This window comes from Peromyscus maniculatus, chromosome 5 (assembly GCF_049852395.1).
Source record: "Peromyscus maniculatus bairdii isolate BWxNUB_F1_BW_parent chromosome 5, HU_Pman_BW_mat_3.1, whole genome shotgun sequence".
Classification (NCBI taxonomy): Eukaryota; Metazoa; Chordata; class Mammalia; order Rodentia; family Cricetidae; genus Peromyscus; species Peromyscus maniculatus.
The window spans coordinates 106,471,178-106,493,374 of NC_134856.1; the positions used below are offsets into that span (position 1 = coordinate 106,471,178).

Sequence of the window (22,197 nt, forward strand, 5' to 3'; positions counted from 1 at the left end):
ACTTCTTAAGCCACGGCTTGACCTTTGGAGAAGTCTTTGACTTTTCCAAGTAGTAGCTTTTGTGATAGTAGCTGAATTCCATTACGTTTTCCTGCAGCTTACAGCAATCACGTAGGATCTAAGGCAAGGCATGGCTTCCTCCACATCACACCATTGAAAAAGGAGGAGGTGTTGCTCTTGACCTTGCAGAAGCCTTGGGCCGCACGTTGCTCCAGCATTACCACAACTGAGTATGTGACAGCACGCTTGTCTTCCTCTCTATAAACAGTTTGCGTTATGTCCACAAAGGAGTCTCTAGAGAGCTACAGCTGTATCTTATGTGTGTCTCTACATGTGATTTTAGCAAAAAGGCTGAGAAATGATAAATTATACCTCTGTACCCCACAGTTCTGCATTTATACCCAGGGCCAATGAGCACATTTTCTCAGTATCATCTCCAAACTGAAAGAACAGCAGCCATTTAGTGATGATCAACACACACACACACACACACACACACACACACACACACACTTCCCATCTCTAGAGGCTTCTTTGGGATACCAGGACAAGTCAAATGTGAAAAAAAGCACTGAGCGTTATGTCTCTGGAAAACTGCATGTGACTCTCCACCTAGAACAATCTGCACCCTCCCCCACTGCCTCCCACCCTCAGCTCTAGCCAGAACGCTCTACATGTATGTCATGGGTCACAGGAGAAAGGAACATGTTTGTACAAGGCCACTTTTGCCACTTGTAAAGAAACAAAGCATACGACTGTTTAAGTTTGCTAGGCAAGGTGGTGAATGCCTTTAATCCCAGCTCTCTGAGACAGAGGCAGGTAGACTTCCGGAGTTCAAAGCCAGTGCAGAACCTGGTATTGACTTGAGGAGATGACTATGGTGGCTTCCGGACAGACACCTACCTGCTAATCCAACATTGACTGCATTTGCGATGGCAATGGCCTCTTCTTCTTTGTCAAACCTGCCAGAGTTAAACAAAGTAGGTCATAAGCAAAATCCTAAGGCGAAGAGAAAACACAGCTAGCTTTATCTTCTCCTGATTCATTTCCTAAATACCGACAAGAAGGAGGCCAGGGTTGCAAAGTGATCCGAGGGGGAGAATACAAGAAGGAAGCACAAACACAAGCATGGCAACTGAGCCCTCTCCAAGACGCGGTAGGTCAGTGCGGCCCGCCTTTGCCAAGAGAGAGGAGAAGCAGACCAACTTGGCAGAGACACCATCAATGTTTAAAAAAGGGCTACTCATTGGTAGAGAGTATTTGCTGCTCTCGCAGAGGACCTGGGTTCAATTCTTAGTGCCCATATGGTGGTTCACAGCTGGTAACTCCAGTCCCAGAGACCTGACACTCTCTTTTGAGCCCTTCCAGGCCCTGGATCCAAGTAGATAAATATTTTCAGAGCACTGATCTGAGAACTATTATTTACTTGTTAAGATGGGATAAAGGATCACAGGAGGTCCAAGTTCATTACCTCTAGATGGCTGAGATAGAGCCCTTGAAGGTATTCCTCATCAGGGGAAAAAAAGTAAGTTTAGAGGCAGCAGGAAACTAAATGGAGTTTGATGAATTTTGTGCTTGAAACTGGGTGTGGCACATGCCTATTATCTCTACACTCGGAGGCTAAGGCAGGAAGGCTGGGAGTCTAAGGCAAGCCTGGGTTACAAAGACAAAAGACAAACACCAAACCTGGGACCAGGGACTAGGGAGATACCTGGCTCTGTTGGGGAAGTGCTGAGTTCGACCCCCAGAACCCATGAGAAAACCCAGTTTGGCGGCCTGTGCTTGTAATCCCAGGTCCGGGGAGACAGACCGAGAAGTATCCCTGGAACTGTGAGCTAACCAGTCTACTCTAACCAGAGAGCCCCAGGCGCCAGTGAGAGACCCTGTCTAAAAACCTGAGGTGGACAGCTCCCAAGAAACAACGCCCAGGGCTGACCCACAGCCCCCAAATCAAAACCAAGATAGCATAATAAACTCAGCTGCGCTGTTCAACCGATACAAGGCAACTCTGCCTGCAGCTGCTCAGGCCTCCCACCCCGCCCTTGAGACAGCACGGGAACCGCTCTCAGATTAGCTTTCCTTCCCATCTTCCTTCCCACCACAGAGGAACGTACTTGACAACCGGCGCCAGGGGCCCAAAGGTCTCTTCAGTGATGCACAGCATGTCCGTGGTGGCATTGCTGAGCAGCGTGGGCTCAAAGAAGTTTCCCCCACTTGGGTGTCGCTTCCCGCCTGTCACAACGGTGGCCCCCTTGGCCACTGCGTCATTCACATGCTTCTCCACCTGTGAGAGGAGAAGAAGGGCAGGAGGGAAGGCTGGATGAGGACATTTTCCAAACGGTGCAGTCTCTTAAAATGTTAAACAGCAAAAACCATAGTTGTTGTTGTTGTGTTTTTTCTCTGTTTCCCTATAGATAGGCAAGCACGGTGGCTCAGCATGCAAGCCTGACAACCAAGGTTCAATTCCTGGGACCCACGTGGTGGAAGAGAACCAGCTCTGGAAAGCCCAGGGGTTCTCTGAGCTTTGCCTTCACGGCAAGCTGGGCTGGTTGTACTTTCGTAGATTCACTCGTCCACTGCCATCAGGGTTGAAGGGACGTTTAGCTACATCTCCAACACAGAGGCATTACTTACCTATGGCAGACGTTCTGTCTCAGAAATGTGTCCTTAGCTGATCTCACTATTGGATAAACAGCATACAGCATTTTGATACAAACCCATCGGCCTGGCATGCTGCACACCTAGCCTATATGGTGTGTGTGTAGGCTATATGTGGTGTAGCCTATTGCTCCAAAGGCACTGATGGACAGAACAGCTCAAGATCAAATCAAGCCTAAGAGAAAGCCACACAATCAAAGGGCATTCCAGGGAATCCGGAGAGGTGGCTCAGTGGTTAAGAACACTTACTGCTCTTGCAGAGGACTCCAGTTTGGTCCCTAGCACCCAGGTTGAGAAGCTTACAACTGCCTCTAACTCTAGCAAAAGAAGTAAGGGCTCTTACCCTCCAGGTCACCCCGCTGGCTCCCTCACTTTCTGATTCTTAAAAAGATTGCTTTTTAAAAAACAGTAGAACAGAGCGTGGAACACATGTGATATAAAAGCAGAGCGGGGACTACTTGGGGGGAGAAGGAATGAGCAAGAAGGGAGCTGGGAGGAGGAGGGTAGGCAGGGAGGGGATGAGAACAAAGTCTAATGAAATACATGTATAAGAGTGCCAAGATGAAACCCTTAATTCTAACGATAACTTAAACAAATGAAAATAGCTAAAACCAGGGCTGGTGAGCGGTCAGCAGGTAACTGTGCTTGCTGCCGATCATGAGAACCTGAGTCCTTTCCCTGGGATCCAGGTGGTGGAAGAGAGAAGGACTCTAGTACATTGTCCTACGATCTCTATACCTGTGCTGTGGCACACATGTGCCCTGCCCCCCGCCCCCCACTCACGCTCAGACACACTGAGTAAATAAACATAGTAAAAACAAAGCGAAAGCCAAACACACACCAGTGTAACAGAGAAAGCTCATCCTGCCGGTCACCCAGACTGTGACATTCAACAAACAATTCCTTCCTGCAAGGAGCTTCCCTCTGTCATTCCTTACCTGTGGGATGCCTGCGATTCTATGTGCCTTTTTTGGGGTGTCTACGTTAAAATTCTTCTGGAAGGACATCAAGGAAAAAGCTTCTTATGACAGAAAACTTAGGGAGGGCAGAAGACCTAAAGGGCCCAATCTCAGGTTCTCAGGCGGAGCAGGAAGAGCATGTCCAGACATCACCGTCCATACACATTGGTAGTGGTAGGAATTCTTTTTTTTTTTAAACCTTTTTGCATCTCCCCATTATTTCCAAAACAGCCTTGCTGGGGACCTTATGAAAATGCTTTTATTTAACTAAGCTTTTAATACTGACATCACAAAATTTCCTTCATGAGGATATTAGGACCAACCCACCTTTTCTACGGCTTTCTCATTAATCAACGGGCCTTGAGTTGTTCCTTCCTCGAATCCGTTACCCACACGCAGGCTTCTCTGCATTGCTTCTGCGAACTTCTTTACAAAGGAATCGTAGATACCCCGCTGTACCAGGAACCTGTTTGCGCAAACACAAGTCTAGACAGAAGACAAAACAAACCCAGTTAGTTTTTCAGAAGCGGCTGGTCCAAGAATCGTAAGACAACCCTTCCCGAAATGGTTCTCATGAGTCCAGCCTTCTATGTTCTTCCCAGGTGGAGAATAAATCCCCCGAGTGAACACACCTGTCCAGTTCTCCCCATAGCTATCACACATCTAGAGCTAAACATAAGCAAGAATAAACAGCTGTGTGAACAAAAACCAAATAACCAGAAAAGTAGCCATTCAATATACTATTAGGAAGCAGAGGCTGTGATGTTCCTGAGGAGCTGGGCTGCAGCAGCAGAGAATACAGGAATGAGGTCAAACAATAACACACATCCTCCAGCCAATCCTCCAAGTGTTTTGCTGAATGTGTGATTTCAAAAATGGATACGAGGCCTTTCTTTTGGGGACAGAGAGATGGCTCAGCAGTTATTTGCTCGTGTAGGAGGACCTCCTAGCACCCATGTTGGCCAGTTCAACAACTGCTTGTAACTCCAGGTCTATAAGATCTGATGTCCTCTTCTGGCCACACATGGACACACACTTATATACATAATAATAATAATGATGATGATGATGATGATGATGATGATGATGATGATGATGATAAAGGACTGGGGATAAAGTTTTGTGGTAGATTGCTTGCTTGGTATGCATAGGCCATGGGTTCTATTCCCAGTACTGCCAAAAACCAATAAAACAAATAAAAAATTATGAGGGGACCTGGAAAGATGGCTCAGAGGTTAGGGGTATTTGCATAGGACCCAGGTTCAGTTCCTAATACCCACATGGAAGCTCACAACAATTCTGGGACTCAGGTGTCCTCTTCTGGCCTCTCAGGGCAATGGACACATACAGAGTGTACATGCATGCAGGCAGAGAACACTCACACTTATAAAAGGAAAATTAATCTTTTTTTGAAAGCTCATAAACTCTTGCAGCTCTAGAGTTTATTGGCTGAATGTTTGCAAATAAAAAATAAAACTTTTTTTAAAAGGCCATCTTCCATGTTGGATTGAAATACTGAGACTCTGGCTTGTTATCTGTCCAGTCAGACTTCATATTTTAAAATGATAAAATATAAGCATACTATAGGAAATGTAGTTATTATTGATAAATTTGTTTTTCCTCATTGTGTTTTCCTAGTAGAAATAAGTATATGTATAATTGTGTCCTATGCATTTTTTATTGGTTTAACACAGTTCAAAGCCATAGCTTTGTATAGAACTCTGCTGACATTTTGTGTTTGCTTAAAAAAAATTTCTGTAACAACAACAACAACAACAAAAAACAACAACAATAACAACAAACTATTTAGGTTATGTGAAAAGGAAAAATTAATTACCAAAAGTCAAAACAAGGAAGAAAAGTTCTACAGAACAGTTTACACCACCAGCTCCCCCTTTTGCACATAAACTTCGGAGGCTGTTTATCTCAGAAGAGCATTTAAGAAGCTCATTGGGCCGGACACAGCAGCACATGCCTTCTAATTCCAGGAGGGCTTCGTTTCCCAGATGGCCTGTGCTACAGAGCAAGTTCAGTGCCGGGCTGGGCTAGCAGGGGAGCTCCTGTCTGTGAAAATGAAGCCGAGATCCTCGGCTTGTTGACTGCACTTTTAAGGCCCAGTTGCCTGAGAGTAGGACTTAAGCAGCCAGCTTCTGGCAGGGGCTTGGGCAACAGGATGGGAATCGGGCCCTTGGCTCCTAGCACCGGGACTGTGAGGATGACTCAAGCCACTCAGTCTTTTTGGTTTGAGTTCCTAGATTTATATCAGAAGTGCTGAAGGTGCCTGTCAGATCTGACATCCAGGATTTCCTAGGCAAATGTATAAGCTCCCCTAGTTCCTCAGCACAACTAAGTAGGGATACCAGGCACCCTCCTCTGGCTTCTGCACACGCCCCAAAGGGTCATAGGCCTACACACATGTATATACATATACCATATACATATATATAAATAGAGACATGAAATTCTCGAAACTCTCTGAAGCAACAGACTATGTCTTACTTCTCTTTGGACAATCCAAGCCTAACTAGTGCCTGAGAGAAACTACTCACTAAATGCTTGCTCACAGAATGAGCACCTGAATTCACAAAGGAACCAGGGAGAGAGGCAAGGCACAGTGGTGCTAGGATCTTTGTAAAACACATACACCTACCCTTATGCCAGCCCTAAAATGTTCTGGATGACTCACCTGCCCAGCATTCCTAAACTTAGATGCCATTGCGCCCGCGACAGCCTGGTCCACATCGGCACTGTCAAAGACGATGAATGGGGCGAGGCCGCCCAGCTCCATGGAGACACGCTTCACAGAATTCGCTGCATGGTGCAGCAGGATCTGCAGGGGTGCAGCAGGGGAACACTGTGAACATCTAAAACAACGCAGAGGGTGTTCCTGTTTGCACAGAAAGTACCTTCGTCCCTGATGGCTTAGATGTCCCGCTGGTGACCCCAGTGAGAGGGGATTAGGTCAGGAGGTCACAGCTGAGTGGACTATTCATAGGGGGTCTAGCCAGGAAAGAGGTCACGAGGAAATGTGTTTGGAGGATGTATCTGGTCCTGGACCTCTCCTCTCCATCAATGCCTCCTGCCTCATTACAGGACTAAAAGCAATGGAACCAACTGACCATGGGCTGAAACTTCCTAAACCTCGTGCCAAAACATCCCTCAAATCTTCCTCTCCTCCTTTAAGTTATTTTTCTCATGTATTTTGTAACAACAGCAAACTAACATATAAGGCTGCTAAAACTGTTTTTGTTTAAAAAAATTGTAATTTGTTTTAACAAAATTACCCAATAATGAGCCAGGCGGTGGTGGCACATGCCTTTAATCCCAGCACTCGGGAGGCAGAGCCAGGTGGATCTCTGTGAGTTTGAGGCCAGCCTGGTCTACAGAGCGAGATCCAGGACAGGACCCAAAACTACACAGAGAAATCCTGTCTCAGAAAAAAAAAAATTACCCAATAATGAAAATTTTAAGGTGCACACAAGATCACCTTGCTTTAGATTATCATTTCATATAAGAAAAGGGAGACATGATAATGTATTATTATTACTCTGGGGGGTGTGTGTTTTGAGACAGGGTTTCTCTGTAGCTTTGGAACTTGCTTTCCTATCCTGGAACTTGCTCTATAGACCAGGCTGTCCTCGAATTCACAGAGATCTGCCTGCCTCAGCCTCTCGAGTACTGCGATTAAAGGCATGCACCACCAGTGCCCAGTGACAATACATTATTTTTAATACATATTTATTTATTTATTTATTTATTTATTTATTTATTTATTTATTTATTTATTTATTCTTTGAGAATTCCATACATGTATACAATGTATTCGGGAGACTACAGATTCTTATTTCATTAGATTTGATTTAAAAAACCCACTAGGAAGGTAGTAGGAAACTAAAAGCAATTATTTACAGAAGACAAGGAAGGAGTCAGCGACACTGTGAGCTGGGGCAATGCCAGCGGCAAACAATGCCAACGGTAAACAATGCCAACGGCAAACAATGCCAGCGGTAAACAATGCCAACACTGTTTTGAACCATAATATCAATTCACAATTTATATGACTGGCCAGGTGTGGTGGTACATTCCTTTAGTCCCAGCACTTGGGAGGCAGAGACAAGTGGGCCTCTGTGAGTTCAAGGCCAGTCTGGTCTACAGAGCAAGTTCCTGAACAGCAGGGCTATGTAGACCCTGTTTCCAATAAAATGAAACAAAAACAATAAAGTAGCGATTCCATGCTCTATAAAGAGAAAGCCTTAGAACCGCCCGCTCTCGTTCGACTCTGACGTCACTCTGACGTCACATACCTTCCCGGTCGCTGTTGAGCCAGTGAAGGAAATTTTGGACACCAATGGATCGGTGCACAGCACCTCCCCCACTTCCTTGGCTTTGGTTCTAGAGCAGGGAAGGACGTTATAGACCCCTGGAGGGATTCCGGCCTGGTTCGCAAGCTTTAAGGAGAAAGAGCAAACACTTTAAGAAGGATTGAACTGGAAAACAAAACACAAAATAAGAAATAAACATGTTTAGTCCAGAACACAATGTAAAATATAAGCTTGCCTTGGAGCAGAATAAAAACATACCGAGGAGAACCAGACATGGTGGTGCATGTCTATAACCCTAACTCTTGGGAGGTAGAGGCAGGGGGACCACAAGTTCAAGGTCATTCTCGGTTACATAGTGAGTTAAAGGCTGGCCTGAGCTATAGGAGACCCTATGCACCGAAGACATATATTTTGGGCTGGATAGACAGCTCAGTGCTTATAAGCATGTACAGCTCTTTCAGAGAACCTGAGTTTAGTTCTCATCACCCATAGCTTACCACTCTGTAGCTCTAGGGTATCCAATGCCCTTTTTTGTGTATAGACCTCTACACACTCAAGCGCGCACGCACACACACACGCACACACACACACACATACACACAAACAAATAAATGTAATAAAATTAATATACATATATTAAATATTAGCACTAATAAAAACCTTATTTCAGTTCTATATATACATGTATGTGTATGTATGACTTGTATATGTATACACATACATATAGATATATGTGCTAAGAAATAAACCCACAATCTCATTCTAAGCACAACTCTACACTAAGCTATACTCCTAAGGCCCTAAAGAAATACACCCGTATAAACTAAGCATCTCCGTCAGGTATTGCTAATACAGTATCTTAGTAAGAGTTTTAGCGCCACCTCCTGTTCAGTCCACCAGCAGACCTGGGGGTTCATGAAGATTCTGACACTAATCTCGAGGACTTTTTGACTGACTGTAGACTCTAGGGTAGAGTGTGGAAAGGGTGTTTAGAAAGAACTCACCATTGCTGATGGGGCAAAGCTGCTTGCTAGTTCCTTGTGGGGCAGAGTTGAAAAAAGGGAGGTGTAGATAGGGGACCTCAGCAGAGGTGAGGAGAGGGGGTGGGGGTGGGCCTGACCCCAGCCACCTAACCTGGGGACCTGGGTCTTTCCATGGCAGGACTCTGGATCAGGTCTGTCCTGAATGTGTTATATTTCTGACCCAGAGCCTCCATTTGTAACTCTCATTGGCCTTAAACTGGTGGCCATCCTCCTGCCTCAGCCTCTCCAGTGCTGACATTACTGGAGTAGTTTGCAAGGTTTTTAATCTCACTGTTCTCATAAAAACAATAACCATATGAAGCCAATATCTTTGTACATTAATCAAAAATTTAAACAAACAAACAAAAGTAAAACCAAACTGGCAATGAGGTAGCAACCCCAAATATCAGGACATTGTTTACAAGAAGACTAGGGGACCAAGTTTTTCCACAGAGACAAACTGCAAGCAAGTGAAGGTACCATCTCCAGGGATAAGGACCTGTGTGAGGAGGGAGACTGAAGGATGGTCCTGGATAGACCCCAAGGAAGCCCGGAGGTACTCAAGGGACCATGGGCACAGCCATCCTGAGAAACGGAGATGCAGCCTGAATCAGTCAGAATAGTCAGAGATGTGGTGAGAGAATGCAATAAAAAAATTGAGAGTAAAAAAAATTCAGAAATGACAGCCAAGCTGTAAGACCATGAGAAAGAATGAATGTAACACATAAAACCTTGTTTTATCTGCTTTCTCTCAGAGTGCTGCCACTGGGAAGTTGAGGGGGGTCTGATGGGAGTTGGGGTCTAGTGGGAGGCCCTCTGCTGGCCTGTTTTGTTTGAGAGAGAATCTTCCTAGCTACTCCAGGCTGACATGGATCCCTCTGCCTCAGCCTCCCAAGTGGAGGGACTTCAGGTGAGGTGGCTTAGCCCAGCGGTCTTCAGGTCACTGGAGGGTTGCTCCCTGTGGTGACTGATCTTCACTGTTGATGTGACTACGGAGAGGATAACCTAGGAAAGGTTCCACCGAGCACAGAAGACAGCCCCCTGCTGTGGGCTGGGGTCCCCAGACTGAATAAAAAGAGGAAAAGGAGGAAGCCAGCTGAGCTCTGGCGTTCACCCCACTTTGCCTCGTGACTGCAGACACAGTTCAGGCAGCCATCTCATGCTCCCCGCCGACAGGACTTCTCCCCTGGAGCCTCAAGCTTCTTCCCACGCTGTCGTCAGGCATTTGGTCACAGCAATGAGAAAAGGAGCTCGGACACCTCCACAGGGCACCGAAGAACGCCAAGGCTTTCCGCTCCCCCTTGCTTCCTGGCTGTGAGGTGGACAGTTTGCGTTGCCACGCTGCTCCTACCGTGATGTGCTGCCTTACTACAGGCACGAAGCAACAGGGGTCATGGACTGGAACCTCTGAAACTTAGGAACAAAACAGACCTTTTCTCTCCCTAAGCTAACACCTCAGGCACTTCATTATAGTGACGGAAAGCTGGCTAACACAAACGTTCAAGAACAAAGCGACCAGAGAGGCATCAACTAAGGACTGGCGGTGGTGTGCAAACCACAGCTCCTTACAGAACTAAGTCTGCACAGTGGGAGGTGGGGGGAGGCAAAAGGTAGAGCAAGTATGGCGTAGTTACAGCCCTGATAGATAGACCTAGAACTGTTCTGTTACTGTTACTGGTAATTGTTTCTGTGGTACTTGCAATTGGACCCAGGGCCTCGTGGCATGCTAAGTAAGCACCCAACCACCGAGATCTATCTCCAGCTCTGGCTTTTACATTTTATTTTGAGATATGCCCATTGCTAGTTGTTTTTTTCATTGTGACCAAATCCCGACAAGAAGCAGGTCGGGGGAGACAGGTTTCTTTTTGGCTATGGTTTAAGCTGAGATGCAGTCCATCGTAGCAGGGAGGGCATGGGTGTAAGAGTGTGTGTGATGCCGTGTCCACAGCAACAGAGAGCAGCAGAGACGAGATGATGGGGCCAGGCCAGAACACCTTGGGGACCGCACTCAATGGCACGTTTCCTCCATCGAGGCCCTGCTTCTTCCTAAAGGCCCCACGACCTTCTAAAGTCGCTTTACTCGCTTGGGACCACGCATTCAAACACATGAGCCTATTGGGGGATACTTCACATTCAAATAACCACAGTGTCTCTCTAAGTTGCCCAGGCTAGCCCTGAATTTTGGAATCTCCTGCCTCAGCCTCCTGAACAGCTGGGATAGAAGGCTTGCACCACCAGGCCAGTGACATTTAGTTCTTATGAGATCTTATGTGAATTCTTTGGCTGGATGTAGAATTCTAGCGAATATAAAAGTTGATTAGCAAAAGAAAAGCGTAAAAGTTGTAGCCATTTATATGTGTACAGTGACTGTCACAAGACAGTAGAGTCTGAAGAAGTTACTGCAGGCTGGTATGTGCACACTCTTCAGACAATCCATGTGTGAAGGATAAGAGGATGTGTGGATCTCCAGAGAGGACAGTGTGCTCCATGAATGTTACAGAGAGACAACTGGAGACTGGGGAACTACAAAAACGAACCCAGCTGCTTCACAGTCTGATTATTCTGGCTCGCTACAGTCTCATGCTCTAGTCTCTCATGAACTATGGTGGTTTCCAATATGTGAAGCGTTCCCTCCAAAAAGTACCTTTCTGGCTTGTTACATGTAGGAAAACTCAGGCTGAAGGGTTCTTTGTGAAATGACATTTTTCTGCACCTCAAAAATAACTAATATGCCAAAGGAGTCCCCTTGAGGTGGCATGTTCCATCACTTCTTCATTAACAGTAGGGGAGGCTGAGTACATGCTCGATCCCTTCATTATTTCCGTAAGTGTAAAGCAGAAAGATGTGGAGAGGGCTGGCCTGGTACTCAGTGGGTAAGTGCTTGCTCTGCAAGCCTGGAGACCACATAAAGGGGAGGGTGGACCCCACAAAGTTGTCCTCTGACCTCCACGTGAGGGTTGTAGAATGTGTGCCCGTCCCCCTCATCATGTACATATACACAGTAATAATGCATACTGAGTATTTAAAAAATACACAAAGAAGCAAGTGTCATGGGACCATCTGGGGAAGAATGTTCCAGAAGAAGAAGGTTGTTCAGTACCTGAATTGAGGGTGAGGTTGGCGGATATAAGGGGTGGCAGGAACCAGAGAGGCTCAAACAGAAGAATGGGGGGCTCTGAAGTGAAGACAAGTCATAGGGTGCTGGAGTTTGGGAGGTGGCGTAGACCCCTGAGTAAAGCTGCATTTTACTCCGAGTGGCATGGGAAGCCATCTGAGAGGTTTAGGCAGAAAAGTAAAACGATTTGACTGAGTAAAGACTGCACTAGGATCAGGAGTGGTGAAGAAGGAGCCTGGGGCTGGAGAGATGGCTCACTGGTTCAAAGCACTGGCTGCTTTTCCCTGGACCTGGATTAGGTCCTTAGCACCCACACCAGGGTGCTTGCAAGCACCTGCAACTTCAGCTCTAGGGCTGCCAACACCCTCTCCTGGCCTCTGCAGGCACTGCATAAACACGACACACAGAGAACACAAACATATACCTAAATACAAATAAATCTTAAAACAAGTAAAAACCAAAAAAAACTTAAAAATTCATGAGAGAAACAGAGAGTGAGATAGATAGATAGATAGATAGATAGATAGATAGATAGATAGATAGATAGATAGAGAAAAGCTGGGTGGTGGTAGCACATGCCTTTCATCCGAGCAGAGGCAGGTGAATCTCTGAGTTTGAGGCTAGCCTGCTCTACAGAGCAAGTTCCAGGACAGCCAGGGCTACACAGGAAACCCTGTCTCAAAAAAACTAATAAATAAATAAATAAATAAATAAATAAATAAATAAATAAATAAATGAACTAAAATTAAAAAAAAATTTAAGTAAAAGAAAGCTCCTAAATGTGGGAAACGCCCACATTTTTAGTGCAATGAAAAATGATGATGGATCAATATCACTTTTAGGGTATCAAAATGTGACCAACAGGAATCTGAAAATCTCCCCTCCTTTCTTCTTTTCTACTAAATCAGCACGTGAGGTAGGACAGCTGCTGTGCCCCAAGAGAGACACTCTGTGCACAGGAGGAGACATCACTGGCAGAGAAGGGAATTCCGAAAATGCTTCCCCCTGACCCTGAGAAGCATCCACCTGGGCACTGGTTGGTCTGCACAGAGACTCACCTGCGCCAAGGCCAGGGCGGAGTAGGGCGTGTCTTCGGCAGGTTTCACCACCACGGTGCAGCCAGCTGCCAGGGCGGCCCCCACTTTCCGGGTGATCATGGCACTGGGAAAATTCCACTGGAAGAACAGAGGAAGGAAGAGAGTGTGGGCACTGCCTCAGGAGCCAATCAAGGCCCGCCAGAGCCAGTCATAGCCCCATTGCACAACTGACTGGCAGACCTGTTTGTTGCCGTGCAGGTGAGCTCTCAGAACACCTGACCCTGGTCAGTGTGAGGGACTCAGGAGGTCCACAGAAGCAGGACACAGTCGGGGGGTTCGATACGGCACAAAACTGTCTAGACCAATGTGTTCCGTGAGGGCCATATTTTGTAGGATGTATAGTCTCTGTCACAGCTTTGCATCTCTGCAGTTGCCTCATAAAAACTGGCTCACAAGTGGACCCCGTGTGTACTAATAAAACTTTATTAATAAACACAGGGGCTGAGCTAGATTTGGACTGAGACTCTTTAAGTAAAATATTGGTGATGTGACTTTGAACATGGCTGATGACTTACTTCCTTTCACCCACATATTTATAGGGACTAGATATCCATGGATCTATAATAATTTCATTTATTTATGTGTATGTGTATATATGTATGATATATGTGTGTACATGCCTGGATCCCCTGGTGCTGACCATCTAATATGGGTGCTGGGAACCAAACTCAGATCTTCTGGAAGAACAGCCAGTGCTCCTAACCGCTGAGCCATCTCTCCAGCCCCACAGTAACTTATTTTAACAAACTCCTGAGTAATGTGTATTCTGTCTCAGCTATGGTTCTAAGTATTTTGAAATTCCCATGAACTAAATCCTTATGACATCTCAACGAACTCATTGTTATTATTGTCTCTATTTACAGACTTGGGGGAACTGAGGCATCACAGTTAAATAAGGTGTCCAAGATCACATGACCAGCAAAAGTGAACTTCAGGGCAGGCTTCATCAGTCTAGGTAGCAAGGACGATTATCTAAAGCAGTTCTGGACAGGGGAGGCCAGCAGCTGTGAAAAACAGCTGTCAAACCCTGGAGAGAAGCTGGCACCAAGCCCCTCCAGGAAGGCCCAGTGGGAGGAAGGGGTATACTGCAAACCCAGCTGGGCAGAGGTAGCATCTTAATTCACACCCTTGGACCTCCAGGACCTGGCCCTGTGCCTACCCACAGAAGCACAAATGCTTTGCTATTGATGATAATCACAAAGTAAACATATCTCTTTAACAATGGCCTAAATAATAAAGAGAAAATATCCCCTTCAAAGTCCATTAAAAAAATGACAAAATTTCAAAGGTCTTTGCGGAGGAGCTCGGTAATACCAGGATGGAGTCTCTATGCCAAGTCAGAAAAGCCTCTGCGGGTCACCCGGTCTTTGAAGGCATTGGAAGGCATGTACTCCCACTTCTGCCATGACATCTGACGCTGTCAGGGAGAATGTGGAAACACACCTCTACCTCCAGGGAAGGAATCAGGAAGCCAAGGGCAGGTGGCAAAGCCAGGAGGATGACGGCCACCACACCTGTTCACTGGGAAGGAGACACCGTTTCCCACCATCCCACCCGGGCTCCCACCCCGGATTGTGCCGGTCTTGCCACATACCGGTGTGATGATTGCGGCCACACCAACGGGCTGCTTGAGGACCAGCCCCCGTTTATCCTTGGCAGAGGTATAGATGATGTCTCCATAAATACGACGAGCTTCCTCGGAGAACCATTCTAGGAAAAGGGCTGAATACAGAATTTCTCCCTGGGCCTCTTTCAGTGGCTTTCCCTAAATCAAACCAGAAAAGGTCATGTGCATTGTCTTCCAAAAAAGGAAAACACAGCTCTGTGTTTCTAAGTTATTCAAAGCTGCGAGAAGAAGAGAAAAGCTCAGAGGCTGCTGAGAAATGACTACCCTTGGTGCAAGTTTTAGGGATTGAAATGATGGAGGTAAGAAGAATCGCCAGCATATGTTCACAGTAGGGGTGGACACAGAGCACTGTATATTCTAAGGCTTCCCAAATGCTAAATCATGGTGTGAAATCTGATTCTGTGGACGAACTAATGGTGCATTTTACAAACAAAAATAATGAGGAACGCCTGGTGGCGGTGGTGGCGCACACCTTTAACCTCAGCACTCGAGAGGCAGAGGCAGGCGGATCTCTGTGAGTTCGAGGTCAGCCTGGTCTACAGAGCGAGATCCAGGACAGGCACCAAAACTACATAGAGAAACCCTGTCTCAAAAAACAAACAAACAAACAAACAACAACAAAAAAAAAAACAAAGAAAGTGAGGAAACTAAAAACGGGTTAATAGAGAAAAATAACTGGGTCACAGCAGCTGAAGTTAAAACTACACAAGATCAAGCCAGTCAAAATTCTAACACTGGGGCCCAGAAGCTCCCATGGCTAGCTAGGAGATATAAGCAGTTGATAGCTGGTGGGGGAGGGGTGGCCACGTGTCGGTTGCCCATACCCCAGTGTGTGGCCTCACACCCATGACCAGCACTATCTGGACTAAGGTCACCAAAAGTGAAATGAAGAGGACATGGAACCGGGAGGGGACATGTCGAAGGGATGCCAGGGGAGTCGGACTGGGGGAAGGGGGAGACTGATAGACTACAAATATATTGTATACATGTATGAAATTCTCAGGAAATAAATGAGCAATATTATATTTCAAAAAAGATAAAAAAACTGGCTCAGTGGTTAAGAGCACGGGCTACTCTCCCAGAGGACCAGGGTTCGAATCCCAGCACCCATATGGTAGCTCAAAACCATGTGTAACTCCAGTTCCAGGAGGCCCAATGCCCTTTCCTGGCCTCATTTGCACTCACATGTGTACATACATACATATACATGAATAAATAATAGCATAAGTCTTAAAAAATAAATAAAAACCGGAATGATTAAAAAAATCATTGTTCATATAGTTCCAAACAGACCTATTTCCTAAATATTGACTTTTGTCATTTTTAATTGTATGTGTCTGTGGGGCAGTGTGTGCACATGAGTGCAGATGCCCACAGAGGTCAGAGGCATTGGATCCCCTGGAGCCGGAGATACAGGCAGTTGTGAGTTGCCTGATGTGAATTTGGGGAACTGAACTTGGGTCCTCTGCAAGAGTAGTGCACGGTCTCAATTGCTGAGCCATTTCTCCAGCCCTCCAAATCTATTTTTTGCAAATTAGTAACATATACACTAGAGCACATATATTTTGTTTTAGCAAATGTGTTTTCTGGGCACCATGACAACTCAGTCCCTTTGTCATCGAAGGATCGAATGTTTCTAAGCTGCAGGACACCAGCCAGGGGAAGCCTTGACTGTCTAACCACCAAGCTCTGGTTTAACCACCCCGGGACTCTTCCTCACGGCAGCAAGCTTGTGAACTCACACTCTCGGCTGTGATGATCTTGGCAAGGTCATCCTTATTCTGTATCATTAAGTCATACCATTTGCGAAGCAATGAACTCCTCTCCTAGAAAAGAAATGAGACAGAAGCAAATGAACTGAAGGGAAAGAAAGCCACCCCACAGCCTTCCCCTCCCAAAGCAGCAGCTGTGTGTGCAGCTCACATGGGGCAGAACAGTTCACTTTCACTGTCTGCTTCACCAGGCTATAGGATGTCTCAATAGCTGGTGAAACACTCTTGGGCTTGTCTCTGGGTGCTCTTCCCAGAAGAGATGAGCATCTGGCAGGGCAAGGGAGTGACAGAAGGGACAAACTGGAGTAAGTTATAATGACACACATGTATGAAGAAGCCACCAGAAAATGAAAGAGGAGGCTGAGGCAGGAGGATTACTTGGACCCAGAATTTTGAGGCAAGCCTGTATCAATTCAATGATGAATATATGTCTGAGGTTGGTGTCATTCTAGAAACAAGACGTGGTCTAGGTGTGGTAGTCCATGTCTCTAATTCCAGCACTTAGAAGGTAGAGGATCTCTGTGAGTTCAAGGCCAACCTGGTCTACATTGTGGGTTCTAGGGCAGCCAGGAATACATAGTGGGGAAAAAGGGTGTGTGTGTGTGTGTGTGTGTGTGTGTGTGTGTGTGTGTGTGTGTGTGTGTGTGTGTTTGGGCACAGACACCAAAACACACATCCAGAAAACACTATCTGAATAAATACAAAGAAACAGCCATCTATAAACCATGTAAAAGGTCTGGAATAAATCCTGCCCTCACAGTCTTCAGAAGGAGCCGCTGTCGGAATGAATACTTTGGCTTTAGACTTCAGTTCTAAGACAGGACATTTTTGTTTGTTAAGCTCCCCGGTTGGCAGCCTCTTGTTACGGCAGCTGTAGAATGCTGACAGAGACCCCCCCTCCGTTTATGATGAAGTTATGTCCTAATAACCCACTGGTGGTCAACACCATCCCAAGGAGAAAGCGCTCCTAACACAAGTGAGCGACGGAGCAGGTCTAGCTCAGCAATACAGTGGAAAGTCAAGAGCTTCCTCTCATAGCAAGTTGTCTGGAAGCCATGGCTTGCTGCCGTAGCCTGGCATCAAAAGGGAGACCCCACTGCACATGCATGGCTCACCCAAGAAAAGATCAAAAGCCTCAATTCCACTGAAAATGCACTGCTCTTAAACTATCATGACGTGGGAAAATCCTCACTTGACCAGTAACTTGAAGATTGCCTGTTCACCCTAACTAAGGGGCTGTGTGGACACACAGACTCAAATAGAGCTTCAGAAAGGCGGAGGAGTGGATGGCCACATGGGGCTCCCGCCCCAGGCCCTTCCCTAGACCCACCTAGTCTCTTCAGCCACAACATGACTCACATGTCCGCCTCACAGGGCCTTCAAAAGACTAAACACATCCCTTAGGAAGCACCAGCAACAGTGCTCAGCCTTCAGTTACCCGCAGCCGCATTCCCTGAACTGGTGACAGCTCCCTGAGACAGCAGAGGAACAAAAACATGCCAACCCACCTTAGACCTCTGACTTTCAAAAAAACTATGAAAGAAAACTCACATTGCCACAAGTTGCTATGTTTGTGGAGATATTTTTTTTTTCTCTTTTTTTTGCAGCAATCTAGGAAACTAGTACATTAGCATTTGAGGTTGTGGATAAATATCAGTCCCTTCCTCTCGCGCTGTGATGGTTTGAACCTGAAGTGTCTCCACAGGCTCACATGTATTCACCAGGTGCCTAGAGGGTGGCGCTGTCTTGGAAGGCTGTGGCCCTTTTAGAGGGACAGCTGGGCTGGAGGAGGTGGGCCACAGTGGAGCGGAGGGGGCTTCAGGGTTACTGCCCGGTCCCACTTCTGGTGCTCTCTTCTGCTTCCTGGTGTCTAGTGGCCACATGTGGAGATCCACCATGCGGTCCAGCCACCATGCCATGCTTTTCCCACCGTCATGACCCAAATCCCCCTGAATGGTGAGCCAAATTCAATTCTTCATCCCTTAATTGTTTCTGCTAGGTATTTGGTCACCTGGAAAACTAACTCATCCTCTAGTTCACAAGGAGGAAAAAGGTCGTAAACACATGAAAGACTGAGGTTGATGACAGTGTGTGGGGACCAGTTCTGCTGCTTCAGAGAAGGGAGGATAATGGAAGCCTGCGTGACGGGCAGGCCCAGAGGCAGACGTTACACATGAGCTAGACCTTCAAGAACACATCGTTTGTGGTGGTGGGAGGTGAGGGGGCTTCGGGAAGGGAAGTGAGTCCGACCCGGAGAAGGTAAAGGAGGGTGAGGCTCCTTCCCTGCTTGTCCTCCACTGCTTCCTGCAGGGAATCTGCAGAACGTCCCCCTCAGTAACAATCCAGCACCCGGGAACGCCTCCTTCAAGAACGAAGTTCCCCTAAGAAGTCCAAGGCTCTTGTAATCTTGGAGCTGAAGCATGCTGATGTTTGAAGGACTGAGGCACTTAGGATGGAGGCTACGGTGGAGGACAGGATGATGTTGGCAATTCAGAGGGGTCCTAACACCAGGTAGTTGGTTGCCAAACTACCAACAGGACTAGAAAAGCTCCCTGTACCCCTGCACTGTAAGCCACTGTGAGTCTGTAAAAAGATGCTAGAGAGTCCAGGGATCAGGTCCGCCCCTCCTCCTCTCCCATCATCCCCATAGCTGAGTGCATGCACAGCCCCTGCATGTGTGACTTTAATATCTGCCCCTCTAGCCCAGGCTCACCTTCCAAGTCCAGCTCATCTATCTAGACCCTTACCTGGATGACAGTTCATCATCTCAGAGGCAGGGGTCCTGACTGAGCTCTGACATCTCGCCCAGCATGGCTCCACTTACATCCTTCCTCAGCAGTGGGTGCTGACTTTACCCTTAACCGCTGCTCAGACCAAAATGGCTGGGGTCATAATTGATTCCTTTCCCATACATCCCTTAATAATACATCAGGGAATACAGTCAGCTCTCCGTTAAACTGCATCCTTTATGGGACCATTTGGCACTACCTCTACCTAGTTTGAGCCGTCATGACCTCCCACCTAAGTCAAGCAATGTCCTCGGCTATGGTTTGAGTGTGTCCCTAACTCCCTAATCCCAGGTGCTGGTGCTGGAGGCTTAAGTCTTCAGTGTGACGCTGATAAAAGGCAGCACCTACTCTGTAGTCTGAATGTCCTTAGAAGGGATTCAAGCAGTACTCATGGGACATGAGTTAGATATATTTTTAATATTTTGTTATCACTGTTATTAAAGGGCACCTAGGTGCCACACAGCACATGTGGAGGCCAGAGGACAACCCGTGGAGTTGGTCTTCTCCTTCCTTCTTTATGTGAACTCTGGGGGATTGAACACTTGTCCCAGATGTGTTCAGCAACTGCTTTTACCCACTGAGCTAGCTTGATGGCCCTGGAGTTAGTTTTTCCAAAAGTGGGTTCTTAGAAAAGCGAGCTCTACCACCGACTCTGTCTCCAGATTTTTTGATATGATCAGGCACGCCCCTACCACAGTGTCATCCATCATTAGGGGCTTTACCAGAGGCCAAATCCATAAGGACACGCTCATATTGGACTGTGTGTGTGTGTGTGTGTGTGTGTGTGTGTGTGTGTGTGTGTGTGAATCAACAACTGGGTCAACTTGCTATTCTAACTTAATTCATTAATTACAATTATAGATTCAAATGGTAAACTTATTTTTTAATATTTTATCTATTTTTTATTAATGCTTTGAGAATTTCATACAGTGTACTTTGATCACAGTCTCCCAGACACACCCAACTTTGTGTTCTCTTGTTTTGCTTCTTCAACTAGCAAATCCAGTTTGTGCTCCCCATATACTCCTGGATGTGTGGCCTTCCGCTGGAGTGTGGCTGACTTACTGGGGTAAAACTCTCAAAGAAACCGACTCCCCCTCTCCCAGCGGCTGTCAACTGCGGTAGCTCCGTGGTTAGGCATGGGTAGGAAAGTCCCACCTCCCCTCTCTGCTGGGATTTGGTCTAGCGTGGGCTTGCATAGGGCTGTGCCTCTACTCACAACTGCTCTAAGTTTGTATATGTAGCTGTCCTGCTGAGGTTGAGAGGCACTGTTTCCTTGTGTTCACCCTCCAGCTATGGCTTTTACAGTCTTTCTGCTCCCTCTTCTGAAATGACCCCTGAGCTTTGGGAGGAGGGGGATGCAATGTAGGGATGCCATACAGATGTCCCAGTTAGGGCTGAACATTCTGCAGTCTTTTATTCTCTGCTCCTTGGCCATTTGCTGGTCTCTGTGTTAATCACCATCTATATAGAAATAGAAGCTTCTCTGATTAGTATTGAAAGACACATTAATCTATGGGTATAACACAAAGTCATTAGGAATCGGTTTAGTATTATGCCCATTTAGCAGAATAACAGAAGTAGGTTCTCCCAGAGGTTCTTGGCCTGACATTGGTACCAGGTATGGGTTTCATCTTATAGAGTGGGACTTAAATTCAACCAGAAAGTGGTTGGCTCTGCCCATAATGTTCATGCTACTACTTGTACATGGGCATGTCTTGCCAGGCCAGTTGTTATTGTAGCTTGTGGGGTTCATAGCTGGGTAAGATTGATGATTACTTTTCTCCTCTGGTAATGTGCTGTCTTAGGGTTTCTACTGTTATATGCTAAAACTCCATGACAAAAAACAACTTGGGGAGGAAAGGGCTTATTTCATCTCACAGTCCATCATCAAAAGAAGGTAGGGCATGAACTGGAGGTAGAAACCTGGACACGGGAGACCATGAAGGAGTGCTGCTAACTGGCTTGCTCTTTGTAGTTTGCTCGGCCTACTCTCTTATACATCCTAGTACCACGTGCCAGGGGTGGTACCACCTACACTAGGCTAGGCCCTTCCACATCAATCATCAATCATAGACCAACCGGATTTCCTGATTAAGATTTCCTTCTTCCCAGATGACCCACCCACCTTGTGTCAAGTTGACAAAGTTAGCCAGCACAATCGACCCCTGGTCAACTTCACACACACATTTAGGCCATGCCTTCTCTTTCTTGCTGTTCTTGGATATCATGTTACTACAAATATCACAAGGTAAAACATTCCTACTTTTATATTCAACACTTTTGTTTCTTTAAAACATCCAGTCTCTCTAGAACATCGAAACTCTCTCTAAAATACCCCAAATCTCTCTGAAATACCCAGAGTCTCTCTAAATATCCCAAATATTTGTAAAAATTCCCAAGTCTCTTAACTGTAAGCTCCTGCAAAACTAAAATAAGTTCAATACTTCTTATTATAACCAGGCGGAGTTTCAATCGGATCAGAGAAAACCAAGGTCCAACTGTGCAAAGCTCCATGCCAGACATTTGGCGCTCATGGCCTTGGACTTGGCAGTGGCACTTCTCCAGCTCTGCCATCTACAGCACACAATCTCACAGACTCAGGTTGGCACCACCGTACTTGGTGGCCATCCCACCATCGTATTGGCATCTCCAAAATGCGGAGTTGTCCTGATGCAAATAGGCTGCACCGTCACCAATTGCCTCTCCTGGGCTCTCTTCATGGACTCTGATCCTGCCACATGGTGCCAAGCCTCAACTTTTCTTCATGACCCCTTCAATCCTGGGACTTCTACTAAGTCTGCACCTTCACCCATGGTTCTCCTGGCCTTTCTTC

At 46.4% G+C, this 22,197-nt stretch overlaps 1 protein-coding gene across 1 annotated transcript in view; it reads right to left on the reverse strand.

Moving 5' to 3' along the window:
• Aldh5a1 (aldehyde dehydrogenase 5 family member A1) overlaps window positions 1-22,197 on the reverse strand; it is a 28,468-nt gene that overhangs the window by 1,903 nt on the left and 4,368 nt on the right. The window contains exons 2-9 of the mRNA XM_042278297.2: window positions 16,543-16,626; window positions 14,768-14,938; window positions 13,135-13,251; window positions 7,922-8,065; window positions 6,304-6,447; window positions 3,945-4,103; window positions 2,115-2,284; window positions 904-962 (exon numbers count right to left, since the gene is read on the reverse strand). Of these exons, the coding sequence (XP_042134231.2) occupies window positions 904-962; window positions 2,115-2,284; window positions 3,945-4,103; window positions 6,304-6,447; window positions 7,922-8,065; window positions 13,135-13,251; window positions 14,768-14,938; window positions 16,543-16,626 (1,048 nt within the window). The remainder of the gene's footprint in view (window positions 1-903; window positions 963-2,114; window positions 2,285-3,944; window positions 4,104-6,303; window positions 6,448-7,921; window positions 8,066-13,134; window positions 13,252-14,767; window positions 14,939-16,542; window positions 16,627-22,197) is intronic.